At 59.5% G+C, this 17,630-nt stretch overlaps 1 protein-coding gene across 1 annotated transcript in view; it reads right to left on the reverse strand.

The window, feature by feature from the left end:
* Window positions 1-17,630, reverse strand: part of SLC7A1 (solute carrier family 7 member 1) — a 53,432-nt gene that overhangs the window by 6,624 nt on the left and 29,178 nt on the right. Inside the window, exons 2-8 of the mRNA XM_075562810.1 lie at window positions 11,555-11,620; window positions 7,151-7,521; window positions 5,988-6,146; window positions 4,483-4,663; window positions 1,743-1,867; window positions 1,251-1,473; window positions 602-741 (exon numbers count right to left, since the gene is read on the reverse strand). Of these exons, the coding sequence (XP_075418925.1) occupies window positions 602-741; window positions 1,251-1,473; window positions 1,743-1,867; window positions 4,483-4,663; window positions 5,988-6,146; window positions 7,151-7,520 (1,198 nt within the window). The 5' untranslated portion in view covers window position 7,521; window positions 11,555-11,620. The remainder of the gene's footprint in view (window positions 1-601; window positions 742-1,250; window positions 1,474-1,742; window positions 1,868-4,482; window positions 4,664-5,987; window positions 6,147-7,150; window positions 7,522-11,554; window positions 11,621-17,630) is intronic.

Below are 17,630 nucleotides of genomic sequence, written 5' to 3' on the forward strand. Positions count from 1 at the left end.
CCAAACACAGGCCACAGTGCCGAGCCAATTCCAACTCCCAGCACTTCTCCCAGAGGCCTCCAACGCTCAACTCTTCAGGGAGCGGGCAGCCTCAACATTCCACCAAGGAGTGGCTGGTGGCTTCAAACCAGCTGACCCCATGGTGAGTAGCCCCAAAGCCTACCCTACGTGGCCACGGGGCCTGCTCCTGAATGCAGGTCCTGGTGATAACAAGGACAACAGCAGGGTCAAGAACACCCTCGGTGTCCCCTGGGGACCCTGGTTTGCCAGCGACTTTTGTCGGGTCCCTATGAGTTGGAATGTACTTGATGGCAGTGGGGTGTGCTTTGGTTCCTTGTTTTTGCACGGGATTGTTTTTCAGCCGGGCATTCACCCCGCCCTGCCAGAGTCTCCTTGGGGAAGCGCCCACAGGTGGTGGCTCAGAGGGCGGGCAGGTGGGAGGACAGGGACGGTTCACACTGGGGAGAGGCCCGCCCGCCTCCATCTTTGAACAAAACGGCAGCTCCCGCTCCACAAACCAGGCTCCAGGTGTATGCAGCATGTGTCGGAAGAGAGAAACCAAACAGACGACCCGGGGCGCAGAAACCATTCCCCCTCTTACCGGCGATGGCTCCGGAGACGACCGTTGCGGTGATGGGTGTTTTGGTCCTCTCGTTGATTTTGGCCAGAAACTTAAAGAGGAGCCCGTCTTCGGCCATGGCATAAATGACCCGAGGCATGGGGAACATGGACCCCAGCAGGCTGGAGCGGGAGAGGAACGCGGAAGAGGGGGCATGTCAGAAGGAAGGCACCTCACGCCCTCGCGGGGACGACGCCCCTCCGAGGAGGTGTGTCCCGAGTCAGCCACAGAGGGGCGCGATGGGCGTGGGCCGTGTTCACAGACAGGGACAGGGTGAAAAAACTAGCATTAGACCCGATGCGGTCGCAGTGGCTAAGGAAGGGGCACTGTGTATTCACTGAATCCCCCCCCTCCCATCAACGAGCAGGTAGTCCTCTGTGATAGCTGCTTGCACAGGCTTCTGGCTTTCACTCTTTTCCCAAGAAGCCCCTGGGCTCCGCAGCCAAACCAAGGGCCACTGTATGGCAGCTGGCCCTCGGGAGAGTGGGCCTCGGGTTCTTCGGGCCAAACCGCCCGCTGAAAGTGAAACCCTGAGGTTGACTGAGAGCGAGGCAGGGGGAGAAGCCCCCTTGGTCACCCAGCTGGGGCCCTGGGCTCTCAGTGGGGACCAAGACCAGGGGTCCTGTCTCACCTGGTGGACAAGGCGCAGAGGGAGCCCACGGCCACAGCGTACTTGGCGCCCTCCCAGCCCACGTGCTTGAAGGCGCCGGGCAGGGGGCTGTCCTTGTCCAGGCAGAAGTAGGGCATCATTAGCGTGAGGGCGGCTGACACGCCGAAGTAGGCCACGAAGCAGATGAGGAGGGAGGCCACAATGCCCACCGGGATGGCCTTCTGGGGGTTCTTGACTTCTTCACCTGGGGGGGGGGGGGGAGCAGGGCACCGTGGTCCTGAGGAGGGCTGCCACAGGAATGCCATGCCCCTGCATGAAGACAGCAAAGAGCCCCCAAGCCCACCCACAGCCCGGCCTCCTCTGGCTGTCCCCAAAGAGGGGTCCCCTGGAGGAGGAGGCAAGGTGGCAGCGGGCCGGGGAGCTGAGAGTGGCAAGGGGAGGGACCTGAGCCTCCCCCACCCCCACCCTGGCTGTCTGCAGAGCGCAGGGCCCCAGAGGTGTGGCGGGCAGTACCTGTGGTGGCGATACAGTCAAAGCCCACGAAGGCGTAGAAGCAGGTCGCAGCCCCCGACAGCACCCCCGACAGCCCGAAGGGCATGAAGCCGCCAGCATCTGGCCTCCCCTTTTCCCTGGTGCCGCTGGGGACAGATGGGAGAGCTGCCATCAGACAGGGCGGCATGTGCTCAGCTATGCAGTTCGCAGCAGCAACACTCCCCACATCGGCCGGCCGGAGCAGAGGGACCCTACGGCCACCCCACCCAGCAAGCCACCTGCCTGTCTGCAAGGACCCTCTGCCTTGTTCTCTAAGATCAAACAGAAATGAGACCCGTCATCACAGAGCCGGTGTGGACTCAGCCCCCGAAGGGTTTCCTGGGCCGGAAACCTGCACAAGGGAACAGAACAGTCTCGTCTTCTTCCCTGGGGGCGGCGGGTGGGCTTGAACCGCTGATCTTTCGCTTAGCGGCCTTAAAGGCGTGGGGTCTTAAAGGCCTGAAGGTAAATGAGCAGCAATGTAGCAGAGAAGGAACAAAGCCCACATGGAAGAAGCACTCCAGCCTGTGGATGGCGAGGTGCTGACGGGACCGGGTACCAGAAGATCAAGAAGAAACAATGATATTGGTGTGAAGGAGGGGGTCAGAGTGAGACCCGAAGCCCATGGGTAGACAATTGGACATCTCCTCGCAGAAGGGTCACAAGGAAAAGACAAGGCAGCCAGGGTGCAGCAGAGCACCGATGAAACATACAACATTCCTCTGGTTCTTTAATGCTTCCTCCCTCCCCACCCGCCCCACTATCATGACCCCAGTTCTACCTTACAGACCGGGCTAGACCAGAGCATGTACACACATCGGTTCAGATAAAAGCTTTTGACACACACAAGCCAGGGCAGATAAACCCCTCTGAAATAGTAGTGGGAACAGTGACATCACGAGGACAGGGGGAGAAAGGGGGAACCAATAGCAACGATGGATGTATGACAAACCCCCCCAGGGGGACAGACAATAGGAACGTGGGTGAAGGGAGGCAGCGGAGGGTGTAAGATGTGGAAAGATAGTAATGACCTATCATTTATCAAGGGTTCACGAGGGAGGGGTAAAAGAGGAGCTGACACCAAGGGGGCTCAAATGCAAAGCAAATGTTTAGAAAAATGACGGCCACGGATGTACAAGTAGGCTTGGTACAACGGATAAACGGATAGTTAGAAGATCTGTAAGAGCCCCAATAAAATTATTTATATTAAAAAAAAAACTTGTGGGACCATCACCTATCTTTTCATCCATTTCTCCCATAAGTGAGCCAGGGCAGGTCAGACCTCTCGACCGTGGTGTCCCTGGTAGTGCTGTGGAGCAGCACCTCCCCCACCTGCACCCCACCAGCACAGCAGAATGAGACACTGCCCCTCCTGACAATCGTCCTTAGGCCTGAGCCCGTTTGTGATGGGAGCCACTGTGCTGATCCACCTCCTCGGAGTGGGGGGTCTTTCTCTCAGACCCTCTGCTTTAACGAGGGCCTCGGTTTAACGGAGCACTGCCGTCATGGGAACACCACCACTCGGGAGGGGTTGGCTTCGGCAGATGGAAGTTTATTTCCGCTCAGTTTCAGAGACGGTCACCAAGTGGGCTCAGACTCGGTGAGCCCACCACAGTAAGTGCCAGGTGGGAGCAGGCCTGGCAGCACGGAGTAAGGGGCCCTGGGCAGCCACCCTGTGGGTGAGCTGACCACCTCGCCGACCTCCTGCAGGCCGGGGTGGGGAGGGTGCTCTGCCCCACCAACCTTTCTGAGACTAGTTGGGGGTTGGACCTCGGGGTCACGGGGGCTCCTCATCAGTTATCTGACCACAAGAGACCCGCCACTCCTGGCGACCCTCCGGAACAAAGCAGCCCCATCCACATGGTCTGAGACCACACACCTACGTGGGAGCAGACAGCCTCCTCTTTCTCCCAGGGAGCGGCTGGTGGGTGTGAACTGCCCACGTGCGGCTACAAGCCCAGTGTTTAAAGTCACCATGCCACCAATGAAGGAGCCCTTCTTTAAAACAGAGGCGCCCTGGTAGGTGAGGTGCTGAGGCTGGCGGTTCAAACCCACCTGCTGCTCCATTAACACACACGGTAGGAGGCAGCAGGGAAGGGGGATGAAGTCTTTCTGCCAGGATGCTAACAGAGGCCTGGTGGCACGATGGGTTATGCATCAGACCACCAGGTCAGTAGTTCAGACCCACCAGTCGCTCCTCGGGAGAGAGAGGAGGCTGCCCGCTCCCCCTCGAAACCCGAAGGTGTGGCTCTACTCTGTCTCATTGGGTCCCTGCAAGTGGGAAGTGACTCAAGGGCTGTGAGTCTGGATCGTTGGCTGGGATCCTTCACACCTGCCCTTTATCTAAGATGAGGGGTGGGGATCACGTGACGGCGGCCGTGGAATGGCCCAGGAAGGCTTTATTTTCCCCCTCGAGACAAAACTGTGCGGTTATGACTCAGGTGCGTGATAGTGACTGGGGACAAGGTGGCCACCCTGGAGGTGGGCCGGGACCTGGCTCCACTTAACGCCCTTGTTACTGTCACCGGGCATGCAGCCCGGCCAGTTCTGGGAAACAAAGGTGGGGACATCAAACAAAGCCAGGCCCAGGGCATCTGGGAGCTGCTCCCACTGCAAGCAGTGACAACAACAACAACAAAGTTTTGATTTGGGGGTGGGGTGGGGGAGGAGAAGAAGCCAGGTGCCGTCCCGTTGGTCACCCTGAAAGGGGGAGCTCACGTACTTTTGGAGGCAGGGGTAGTCGGACACGTTGCGGAGCCCCTCTGCGGGCAGCTGCCAGTTTTGGACGGAGTCCTTGGCCAAGATGAACCCTGAGACTATGATGAAGCCCAGGACCAGCACGTTGACGCAGGTGAACACCTTGTTGACCATGGCTGACTCCTTCACCCCGAAAGTCAGGAGACCTGGAGAGGTGGGCAGGGAAGACAGGGTTAGACGCATCAGTCACTGAAGCCCAGCCGTCAACAACGGAAGGAAGCCCCGCCAGGTCCTGCTCTATCTCGCAGGCAATCCCAGCGTGTGGGTCAGGAGTCCGTCTCCTCCAGGGGTTTGCTCTGACCCTCCGCCCTCACCGAGCAAGAGGCTCTCGGCTCTCACCTGGGAGGTGCCGTCAAGGTCAGTTCCGGCTCACAGAAACCTGTGCACAGCGGCACGAACCCCCGCCCCGTCAGGTGCTGCAGTCTCCCTCAAAGTGGTTGTCCGTGGAGTCCAGAACTGAAGCCATGGAACGAATGTCCATCTAGTCAAGGGCCTGCCCCTCTGCCTGCTTGACCAGGTGTGGCCCTGTGAACCTCAGACAGCACCTGCCCCTGACAAGTGTCCCCATCCCGTGTTGTTTGCTGACAGATCCTTCACGCACCTCAAAGGCTACAACACCCCCCTCCTTCAGACTCGCCCATCGGGACATCACACGATGCCCTGCGGACTGGAGTCACCAGTCTCCACCCCCGAGGGTTGATCTACTCATGCCACCCTCATGCTGGGTACTGGGATGTCTCCGCTCTCCCTCCACTCTGGGGGTGCCCAGCAGACTGGGCTTCCACATAAGGCCCATCACATGACACCTGTGCCCCACTCCCTCTCCTGTCCTATTGGCTCCAAAGGCTGGTCTCTTGGGATAACATGTCCAAGACACAGGAGACAAGCCTCACGACCCTGGCCTCTGGGGAGCACACTGGGACCAGGTTCCCTGGACCCGGCGGCTGCGTCAATTCGTTTTCTAAAAGCAGAAGCAAACCAACCCATCTATGGTGCATTAGCCAGAGCTACCCCCAAGCTGGCCTTCCAGAACCTCTCTGGAGTTGGGGACACCACCTGAGGGGCACCACAGATCACAGGTGAGGACCGTGACAGTCTCCTGTCCACAGAAAGGAAGCTCCTCCACCTGGGCCAGCAAGCAGGAACACATGCTCCCTCCATGAGAAATGCCCAAAGGAACGAGGCTGGGCCCTACCTCACACCGTATACAGGACAAGGGATTCGAGGGAATCAGGGACTTGAATGTAGGAATTAAAGCCATTAAATCTCAGAAGGTAGGGGCAGTGCTGGGAGACCAAATTGGCACGGATTCTCACATCGGGCACTCAAAGCAGAAACAACAGAAGAAAACACGGATCAAATGGGAACCCATTCAGATGAGAACTTCTTAAATTCCAAAAGGCTTCTTCAAAAAGAAAAGAAACATTCACCCGGGGCCCGCGCCCCACCCCCAACTTCCCCTCCCTGTACCTGTTAAAATGAGGATGATGATGACAGCAAATATGTCAGGGTTTTCGGCCAGCACCCCGGGGACGTTGAGGGCCATGTGCTTCCGGGAGAACTCCCCAATGGGCCTGCCGATCAGCTCGTCAAACGTCGCGCTCCAGGCCCTGGCCACGCTCGACGTGCCTGTCGGAACACGGACAGGATCCAGGATCCACAGGGCGCCCGAGGACAGTCCTGGGTGTGTGTGTATGTCTGCCATCAAGCTCAGTGCTGACCGACCACAGGGATGCCCGCCTGCCCTCTGAGAATCCAGGACCCTGCTGCCATCCAGTCAAGGCCGACTCATAGCGACCCTACAGGACAGGGTGGAACAGCCCCCCTGGGTCTCCAGACAGCCCCTCTTTACAGCAGCAGAAAGCCTCGGCTTTCTCCCTCGCAGCGGCTGGTGGTTTTGAACTGCCGCCCACAAGACACAGCCCGCTAGGCCACCGCGGCTCGCAAATACAGGGCAATGAACACCAACTAAAATCAGACTGCCGTCAGTGTTTACGCTGTGGTTCGCTCCGCCAGAAACGCTCTCCCTGAAGTCACCGGCAGGCATCCTCCTTGGTTCAGTCCTCTGTGAGCGTGGGCCAGACCACTGACCACAGCCACACTTCCCCCTACATACACAGCAGCTGGTGGGCTCCAATGGCCAACAAACGACTCAGCTATAAAGTAAGTGACCGTCTTCACCCTAACAGAATAGTCTGAATATCCCAACGTGAGGGACGGAACCGTGGGTCCCCAGACTCAGAGGAGCTTCGGGTCGCCTCTGGAAATGTCCCAGGTTCTGGCGACTCCCTTTCGACAGAGGTCCTGAACCTCTGTCCTACATGTCCCAAAGCCCAGCTTCAATGTCCAGGAGGTCAGCAGTTCGAAACCACCCAGCCCTGCTGGCCAGGCCAAGTTCCTACTCGATCAGAGGGAGAGCGGAAGCCAAGCCATCCACCAGCTGTGGTCACCCATGGCTGGTGAGGGGAGGGCCTGGGCACATGACATCACAACTGGCAAGGGGGGATTCAGGGCCATAGACCGTCTGGCCTTTCTTCCAGGTGCCTCGGGGCCGACCAGAACTGTCAGCCCTGGGGTTAGCAGCTGGGGGCCTGCACTGCACAGGCCACAGGGATGGGGACAGAGAGACTCACCGATGATGTAGGACAGGATCAGGTTCCAGCCGGTGATGAAGGCCCAGAGCTCGCCCACTGTCACATAGCTATAGAGGTAGGCCGAGCCAGTCTTGGGAACCCGGGCGCCAAACTCCCCGTAGCACAGGCCGGCCAGCACGGAGGCCAGAGCAGCAATGAGGAAGGAGAGGACGATGGCGGGGCCGGCGTCCTGACGGGCCACGGCCCCTGCCAGCACGTAGACGCCGGCGCCCAGCGTGCTGCCCACGCCCAGGGCCACCAGGTCGAAGGTGTTGAGGCAGCGAGATAGGCGGCCCTCGTCCCGGCTGCAGTCCACCACCTTCCGGCGCAGCATCTGGTGGCCGAGGCCCAGCAGCATTTGGCACCCCATCCTGTGGCAGAGGAGAGAGGGAGGGCATGGACACGGCTGCCCGCCGCCCACCACCCTGGTTAACAAGCCCCAGCTAACGAGCCATTTCAGAGTGAGTGTCCCCGCCCCTGCCAAAAATAAATAACTTGCTGCCATCCCATCATTTCTGACTCACGGCGACCCTTCCTAGGGTTTCTGAGACTGACATTCTGCAGAGGGACAGACAGCCTCCTCTTTCTCCCTGTGGCCAGTAGCCAAATGCTTAACCCACATGGCCCCCGGGCCCCTTCATTTCCCAAAGGGAAAACCAGAAACCAAACTCCCTGCCATCCAGTGGATTCCGACTGTCGTTACAGGGGAAAGTGGCCCCCTGAGTCTCTGAGACCACATCTCTTTACGGGAACAGAGAGCTTCATCTTTCCCACCAAGCGGGTGGGGGATTCAAACTGCTGACCTTGTGGTTAACAGCGGAGCTGGGAACCCACTGAACCACCAGGGCTACTCCGGGCAGCCTCGGTGGCCTGAGATCATGTCCACCGGAACTGCTCGCTCTGAGCTTGGCTCTGTGGGTGCCGCCGGGTGGGGTCTGGGCAGCCCTGGACGTGTGCTGTCTGGTGGCTAGGAGGAGAAGCCTAAAAACATGGGCACTTCTAGCCAGAAGGGGGAACACGGGCCATCAGTCATAACCGGCCAAGAGAGCCAAGTGTCACACCAGGTCACAGCCCGGGGCTGGGGACCGGGAGGGGGGCACTGACTCCTGACCTCCCCCGGAGCCTGGCAGCTGGGTGGGAAATGATATCACTGCCTAGCGAGGTGAGGAGGAAGTGGGGAGGACATGCCTGGGGATGCTGGACATGCCTGGAGTGGGGCAGGAGCAGCCCTGGAGACACAGTGGGTGAAGAACCAGGCTGCTAGCCTCATGGGCGGCAGTTCAGACCCACCGGCCCCTCTGAAGGCGAAAGAGGAGCTTTTTGCTCTTGTAAAGCATTCGTCTGGGAATCCCTCAGGGGCGGCTCTCCCCTGTCAGACGGGGAAGTTGGGGGTCAGGATGGACCCCTTGGTGGTGGGTCTGGTCTGCTGAGCTGATGAGGAATGAGGAGATCTGGTGATGCTGTGGGTCAGCAGGTTCAAGCCCATTCGCTGCTTCTCGGGAGAGACGCGGCTCCTCTCTTATGCAGATTCCCGAAAACAGAACACGGGGCCACTAGGAGGCACAGTGGACCAGAAGGCGTGGGTGAAGCTGCACAGTGGGGGCTGGGGGAGCGCTGACGAGAGTCTAATGAGGCGGGAAAGGGGGATGAGGTGTGAGTGGCCAGGGCGTGGAGACCAGTAGACTTCCTGCGTCATGGGAGGTGACCTCAGAGCAGGCTTCCCTACCCCGGATGTCAGGGGCCCAGGTGCAGGAGCACACAGCAGGTCATCCTGTCCTCTGGGGCCGCCTTCCAGCGGGGGGGCTGGGAAACAGCTGCCCGAACTCTCCAATGGGTACAAGAGACAGGCTGGACAAGACGGAGAGCAGACAGGAAGGGGACAGGCGGCGGTGGTCAGCCCCTACGGACAGAGGAGAACCGCCTCCTGGGCCACCCTGGGCGGGTTTCATGCTACAAGGAGTGTGTTGCTCCTGAGTGACCGGGAACCTCTCTGACAGAAGCTTGTCCGCAAGGGAGGTGGGCAAAGGGCAGGAGGCCCTCCACAAGAAAGACCCAGACAGAATCCGCCCCCCTAACCCACCCCAGCGAGTCCATATGGGCATCCTGGGAACTTCCCAGAAATGACATGGAAATAAGGAATACCTCTGAGCTGTCCCAGGAAACCAAGGATCTCACACCCTATTCTCCTCAGAGCACCTAGACAGTCATTGACGTCAGGCCCATGCCCACAGTTGCCATGGGAATTATCTGAGAGGCGTGTCTGTCGCTGGCATCTGTCAAACCCACTGTCACGCCTGCCAGCCCCGGGGCAGGAAATGCCCTGTCCTGTGTGGGTCCCCGCCCCTGTCAAAATCGCATTTCCTTGGCACCACAACCCCCAGGTCCCATTTGTCCCCACCCTACCCCGCCCCCCGGAAGCACTTGTAGTGTGGCAAGGAAACCAGATGGCCAGGCCGTCCACAGGATCCTCGCCTGGGCCCCCGGGGCCACTGTCTCACTCTCCCCTCCACGAGCCTCACCCACCAGAAAGGCGCCCTGCGGGCACAATGGTCAAGCACGCAGCTGATAACCAAAAGGGGGACATCGTCTGACCCACCCACCGCTGCCCAAGAGAAAAATGTGGCCGATCCCGTTACAGTGACCAGAAAGGAAAAGCCCAAAGCCCACGGCCCGGGAGTCGACCTGGCTCCCGTAGACCCTGTGGGTCCGGCTGGTGGTAGCAGACGGGTCTAGGCGATCGAGAGGGTGACCAGTGAGACCTGAGCCAGAGAAAAACAGGCACCTGGCTGCGTGGCCACAGGCCAGGGGAGGGTGTGGGCTCAAGGACAAGACTGGAGGCCAGAGGCAGACAGAGGAACCCAGGAGGTTGGATGAGCTCAGTGGCGGGGGGGCCTGGGGGCTCCAGGGCTGCTCGAGGGGCCATGGGGAAAGTGCTCTAGAGCAGTCTACCAGCCGCAGAGATGCATCCCACGGAGTCAGCAAGACAGCTGTCCGTAGCGAACTATGCCCTGTCCCCACAGCATTGCCACACAAGACCTCTGGGGGAGGAGGAGAGAGGATGAGGGCAGCGAGGCCCACTCGGGTGGCGGCACCATGGGGTGGGAAGTGGGGGGTCCCCGCACCCCATGCCAAGGAGCTCATTTTCCTGGCAGGGCACCTCGGGGGAAGAAAGTGCACCGGCCAGCGCTGCCAGCACCTTTGGGGGAGCCTCTTGACCACCCTTTGGTTCTTACTTGGGGGCAGCCTGCTTGAGGTGACCCTCGCTATCCGAGGCCCCCGGCTCCACAACCCAGTATCCTCTGGAGGAGGGCTGGGGGCGGGCCGCTGGGTCTGCACTGGCGTGCATACTTAGCCTAGCAGGCCTGTCAGGATTCTTGGGAACCAAAGGCCCCCAAAGGACTGTTAAGAACCAGCGGGCAGCTGGAAGAGGCTCTTTACAGACACACCTGAGCGACACTTATCACCTTGACCTTGACAAAGATGCACGGCCTTAACCGTGGAAGAGCCCACGCAGGAAGCCGGCAGTCCTGTCAATCATTTCAACAGAGGAAGCCCCCCACTCTTTTTAAACCAACTCCCCTTTACACCGAGACCAACAGAAGAACTGGAGGACCCTGGAGGCCCTGGGCCCGCAGAAAAGACTCTCAGGCATGTATCTGGAAGGTTGGGGGGTCAAATCCACCCCAGAAGTTCTTCACAAGAAAGGCCTGGCCACCTGCTTCTGAGAACATCAACCGATCAGCAACCTGTGGAGCCCTGGAGGCTGGACGGTTCCTCCACCTGTTGCCCTGAAATCATCTCCGGCCCCGACACCGAAATCACCCCCTGGAGTCTCCTGGGAAAGTCACGTCTGCCCCGCACGGAAGGCTCTCTTAAGAACGCTCCACATGGGCTCAAACTTATCCTAGCGGCCTGGGAAGTTAGCGAGGAAGCTTAGGGGGCGCGGGGGGCAGGGGAGGTTGAAGAACCACTCACGAGAGGAGGGCTGGGGGTGGCTGCAGGCCTTGAAGGTGGCCGCCAGTGTCACCGGATTGCACTTGTGGGGACAGCGAAGCAGATGTCTACAGTGCCTTTAAAGACCCGATGGAAAGAGGCCAGAGGCAGAGGTTCCAAGGGGACAGTATGCGTGGGATCGTGGGCACCGTGCCATCTGTGAATGTGCCCTGTTAACCGACACGAAAGCCATCGGGAAGGAGAGCCCGGAAAAGGCGGGCTGGACTTGTAGGAAGCACTGCGGCCACATATGGGTCTCAGAGATGCCTGCCAAGTTTGAGAAGGTCGGGCGAGTTTTAAGAAGGAGACTTAACAAGTCACCCGTTCACCTTGTCGTCAACAGACGGCAGGAGCCCGCAGGTCCAAACAGCCAACACCTGTCTGGGGGAGGGGTTGCTGTGAGGCCCATACCTGGTGTGTGAGGTAGGGACTTGTCCCCGGAAGATGTCTCAGGAGAGCGAAGGCGGCGTCAGGCTCCTAAAAGGCAAGGAAGAGGCATTAGGCGCTGTCTCTCTGGGCTTCAGGGCCTCCACGCCGGGGGCTGTTAAGACAGCACCCAACCCCCAACTGTGACACCACCAGAAGACACAGGGAGTCTTGTGGGCAGAGTCCCACCACACCAGGACTGCTGGGGGCCGAGGCTGGCGTAGCTCAGAAGTGGGACCCCGGGTCAGCTGGCTGGCCCCCAAGCCAGAGGTCCCACTCCCACAGGTGGACTTGCACGTTCCCAAACGGGACACCGTAGGAAAGTCGGGGTCAGCACCCAGGGGTGAGGGCCACCGTCCTGCAGCGTGGTTCTCCTGGGCTAGCTGAGCGGACACCTGCCCTCAACACCAGCTGAGCCCAGTGGCTTCAAGAGAAACCACGGATTGTTCTAGAAACGGGCCCTGCCCCGCCCCCTCCGCCATGCCCGGCAGAGTGGCCCGATGTTCCAGAAGGGATGAAAACATCCTCGCCGATACGCCCCAGGGGGAACCTCTCGGACTGCGGGGGTCATGGCCTACCCTTCCTTAACCTCTCTGTTTCCACCGTGTCCGCCAGGAGCTGGGGAGGGGGCTGAAAACGGCGCTCAGCAAACGTGAACCCAGGAGTCCCGTCATCACACCAAAACATGCCACAGCGATGCCAATCGTTTCCCCATTCAAACAGCAGCTGGCTGTCGCCAAGGGGCCACGGTGGCACCGCGGGCACACACCAGGCTGCTATCCACAGGGCAGCAGTTCGAAACCACCAGCCTCTTTGTGGGAGGAAACTGAGGCAGTCTACTCCCAGGAGGAGCTGCAGGGACCCGCCTGCCCTGTGCTAGAGGGTGGCCATGAGACAGAGCAAACTCCATGGCCCAGAGTCTGGCCTGTGGGCTTCAAGGTAGCCATGTGCAAGGATATTTTTCAATCTCATGCTCATTGTCAGAAAGTCCATGCTGACTCACCGCCACCCTGCGGGGCAGGGTGGAACTGCCTGCGGGCTTCCCAGACGGCGACTCTTGGTGGGAGTAGAAAGTCAAGAAGGTTAGCCCTTTGCACACATCCACCCCACCCCACCCGGGGACCCCTTAAACAGTTGATGCTGACCCGAAGCTCACTGCCGTCGAGTGGAGTCCGCCCCATGGAGACCCTGCAGGACAGAGTAGAACTGCCCCCTTGGCGTTTCCCAAACTTTTAGGGAAGCAGACAGCCTCATCTTCCTCCCAAGGCATGGCTTGGTGGGTTTGAACTGCTAACTTCGTTGTTAAGCAGCTCAGGGGCAGCAACTACTAAAGTGCTTTCGATGTACTACACGTGAATGCCCGGCTGCTGGGAAACGGACCTACCAGGGAACCTAGCCCCCACAGAGTCAGGGAGTGTTGGACACAGCTCCTGAGATGGGAGATTCGGGGAGTGCCTGGGGGGGGGGGCCTGGAAAACCCCAGAGAGTAACAGCAGCAGTGCAGGCAGTCCCTGACGTACAGCTGGGGTTAGAGTCCTTTCCAATGACTCCGTTGGAGGTTGGTTCGGACTTGAGTGGAACCACCTCATAAAAAAGGTTTTCAAGATTGCCTCTATTACAGACTGCCTCCGGGTCAAGAACCGCAGGGAAAGCCTCCCCTCTCCTTGGCTCCCTAGATCAGCGCAGGAAGGAGGTGAGAGGAATCCAGGTGGCATGAAACCAGACTCACAGCTGCCGACCCACAGCGACCCTGTGGGACAGGGTTTGGAGACACAAAGCCTCCTCTTTCTCCCGCAGAGCCGCTGGTGGCTGGTTCCCTATTGCCATTGCCGGCCCCACCACTACGCCCCAGGGCTCCTCCTAAGGCCCAACTGACTACAAACTGGGCTGTTTGTCAACCACAGGGGAGTTTTAAGCCTGCGATCTTTGGGGAAAGGGTGAGGCACAGGCTCAGACACCCACAGGAGCAGCTCCGCTCTGTCCACTAGGGTCGCCATGAGGCTGTGGGCACTGACTCCACCGCAGAGAGTTTGAGCTTTACGGAGTGCTGTCCGGTTAATTGCAGTCCCCCCTCCTCCCCCCACCCCCCATTGACTGAGCCATCCAAAGCCATTTCCTCCTCCTCCTCCTCCCCCGCCCATCCCGCCCACCGACTCTCACTGGCTGAGCCATCCAAAACCATTTCCTCCTCCTTCCACCTAAGAACATCCAGCGGCTGGAGGCTCACTGCCCATACAGAACAGAATGGCCAATGTCCACGGCCAAACCGCCTCCAGGAAGCCGTTTGCGGAGCTTCTGTCTGATGGACCGGCCAGGAGGTAACTCCAGGGCGAGAGCCAATCCCACGAATGCCCATGGTTGAAAGGGCACCTGCGCCCGTGGATGGCCAGGGCAGCAGTCACCCCATTCAGGCGGGCTTCCTGGAGCATATCCTGGGCCCTCTGGTGGGGGGGGGGTGCCCTCGGGTCCCCTCCATCACTCACGCCTCCAGCAAGGGCACCTGAGGGTGACGGGGAGGGTGGGAGAGAGGGGGAAGAAATGACGTGGACTGGGGACCCATGGAGGGCCCCAGCGGCAGCCCCTGCAGACACCGCAGAGCAGGTGGCTCCAGCACAGCGCTCTGGATTGCAGCTATGGGGAGTGACCCCAGAGTTGTGCAGCCCCAAACCCAAACTCACCCTCGCTGCCCTCACGTCGATGCCAGCTCATCGAAACCCTGCAGGACAGGGTGGCACTGTCCCTGTGGGTTTCCCAGAGGGCACCTCTTTTGTCCTTAGAGCTGCTGGTGGTTCCGAGCTGCCCCACTACACCACCAGGGCTCCTTTCTGCAGCCCTGCCCTCCCGCCCCCACCCTAAATTGCCTCGGGTAACTCTGGACAATGCTGGAAGCCACACCAGAAAGAGGCCGGCGGCTTGCCAATGAGGCCTGAGAAGACCCTCTGGGGCATTTCCCCTTCGTCGCATGGGGACAGCGTGAGCTGGGGTCTCTCCCGACCCCCAATGTGCGTGTCTCACCCGATGCTCACAACAGCCCACTTGACAGGTGGGCCCCAAGACACTGCCACCTCCTGCCTGTCCATCTGTCCCCCTATGGCGGCGGCTGTGTTGCTGTGATGTTGGAGGCGGTGTCACCGGTATTTCCAATGCCACCAGGGCCCCCCAGAGGGAGCAGGTTTCCGCCGAGCTTACAGACTAAGAAGATCTACATGGGCTGTGCACTTCGGGGGTGGGGGTCGGGGCGCTGACCACCGTATGGACAGCAGAGGGCACTGTCAGGTCCTGGAGGCCTCACGCACGGCCAGATGAGCCCCTCAGGTCAGAAGGCACTCAAACGTTAAGACCCTGGACTGGCTAGGCTGACACAGGGGTCAAAACAAAGGGTTCAAAGGTGACAGTGATCGTGTGGACAGTGCAGGAGGCGTGGGTCTGGGGTCATTAGGAGTCGTGCAGTGGTTAACGAGGATAGCAACCTGACATGTCTAGCTGGGGGCGGAGCTTAACCTGTCAATCAAGTGGCAGCCTGATGACACCTCCTCGGGGGCGTGGCCTTTTGTCTGAGAACAAGATGGAACAGAGAGGATTCCTCTCTGCCACTTCCTTTCCTCCCTCATGGGGACCTCCCTGGGCCTCTGTGTCTGTCTCCCCAGGGTGGTCCCATGTGGGCCGCTCAACCATGAGAGCGGTCAGTGCCCACCGGCCTTAGATCCACATGACTCTGCCCCCCACTGGCCTGTGATCTCCCCACTTCCTGCTCATCCTTGCTGGTCATGGTCATCGGCCTGCAGCTCTGGGAGCCTGAAGAGGGTCCCGACTAGCATCGGACCCGTGGACTGGGCCAAGGTGCCTTGTCGATGTAAAGTTACTTCTTAAATAAAATGTTTCTGTTTCTCTAGACGACCCAGCCTAACACCGATACCAAACCGATACCGAAACCGATGCCAAGGCAACTCATAGGCACCTGACAAGAGCACCCCAGGGCGGCCCTCCCCCAAGGCCCTGAGGTGTCTAATTCCCTTTCATACTCAAACCAAGCCTTTGAAGTCGACAGTGTTGCTGCCTGGTCCTGAGAGTAATTCGTAAAATGAGCTCCCTGGAGCCGGGCAGACGGAGGCACTGATGCACCTGATTCCAAAGAGGCGCCATATTCTTCACGGTGACTGGCCCGCTACCAGAGACTTTTAATTGGCCCTCCCGGGCAATGGGGTGTAATGTAATTACGGCCACGGGTTAATTAGATACAAGAACCATCCTTCCACCTAGAAGACACGGCAGTAAAAAGACAACACAAAGGTAAGGGGGTGGATTTTGGGCTCAGTCCCTGCTCAGCCACTACCGCCATCAACCTGGGCCCCTTTCCCGCCCCCCCACCACCTCCACCTCACTTGGCCCTGTGACAAAAACCACCAGCACCCGCCACTGACACACACTGGGCAAGGGGAACAAACAGAGGGCGTGCCTAAGGAGAGGATCCCGCACGACCCAGTCATAAACTCACTCTCGGGGAATTGTGCGGAACAAGGCAAGGAGCTGAGTTCCAGGAATACTTCAGTTCCCGTCCCATCGTGTCCACCCAACCCAGCTGGCGCTTTAAAGTCTCCGGGCCACAAGGTACAGATGCAGACACCAGCCTAGGGGCGGCACTCGGTAAAGACCCGTTTTATCTGGAGCCAACAATCAGGTGACCTATTACAGGCCCTGGTGAGCGGGGCCGGGGCGCGGAGGCCACAGTGGGCTGGAGGAGGCGGCAGTGGCTAGGGGACAGCTGAGTCAGTACCAACGTTGTCCAAAGATTCACCTCCAGCTCTTTAAGTTACACGTCTGCCGGCGGCCTTGTAAGCAAGTGAGTGGGGCTTCAATGGGGTGTGAAGACTTCCAATCACTGTTGGTCCTTTTGCTCCACCAGCTCCTTGACGCTCCCCCCCTCCAACCTGAATTGGAACTGTCAACACACCCGTCAGCTGGTCCCTAGTGAAGACTAACCAGGATTTTTAAAAAACATTGCTGAAGGTCCCCGATGATGCGGCTGGTTGAGCGCTGGGCTGCTCACTACACAGTTGGTGGTTCCAATCTACCAACTGCCCCTCGGGAGGCAGATGAGGCGCCTGCCCCCCTTAATAAGTTATATCCTCCCAAACCCTGTCCCGAAAGGTCCTGCTCATGCCCTGCGTGGCTGTTATGAGTCAGAATCCAGTGCTGATAGGAGGAGTTTTTATTTTGTTTTCGATCAAAAAAGGGAATGGCCTGGGGGCACCGTGGTTCGCTAAGCTCTCGGGTGCTAACTGCAGAGTCAGAGGTTCAAACCCACCAGCCCATCCGCCACCGGACCCTTCCTCAGAGCCTACGAGGGCATGTGGACCAAGGTACCCGGGAAGGTAACAATAGGAGTGTCTCATGGCCACCGAGCTGATGATGCCTGTCAACCCGGGGGCCAGTGTGGCTCTCGGGGACCCTCTGGAGAGTGTTCCAGCGGCTGCAGACAGCCTCTTCCTCCCGTCCGAGTTGTCGTGAGCTCACTGCCGCCACCGAGTGGATGCCGACCCCTAGCGACCCTGTAGGACAGGGCAGAACTGCCCACCCCCCGTGGGACTCTGAGACTGCTGCTCCCTCCAGGAGTGGAAAGCCCCGTCTCTCCCTTGTGGAGCGACGGCTGGGGGTTTCGAACCACTGGCCTTGCAGCTTGCAGCCCAACGGCTAACCGCCATGCTACCAGGGCTCCTGGCATAAGACTGAGCAAGCCTACTCAGAAATGCAAAACGCCGCCCTCACATGAAGGTGCACAAGCCAGCTTACAGCGCGGAGGCAGCCCGTGGGCCCGCCAGCTGAGCAGGCGAGGTGGCACAAGCCTATGTTTTACAGCATAGCACTGGAGTAGTACTCTGCCGTGAAAAGTGGGGTACGCGGCACCTTGACGCAGCCAGCGGACGGATGAGGCTGGAGACCGTTCATTGTGTCAGTCACCGAAGACCTCGCATACTGTCGCCCCCCATGAGCAGTCCGGAACAGAGAGGGGCGTGGACCCCTGGCGCCTGGGTGCGGGGAGAGGCTGAGGGTGACATTGAAG

Source organism: Tenrec ecaudatus, chromosome 11, assembly GCF_050624435.1.
Source record: "Tenrec ecaudatus isolate mTenEca1 chromosome 11, mTenEca1.hap1, whole genome shotgun sequence".
In the NCBI taxonomy this organism is placed as follows: domain Eukaryota; kingdom Metazoa; phylum Chordata; class Mammalia; order Afrosoricida; family Tenrecidae; genus Tenrec; species Tenrec ecaudatus.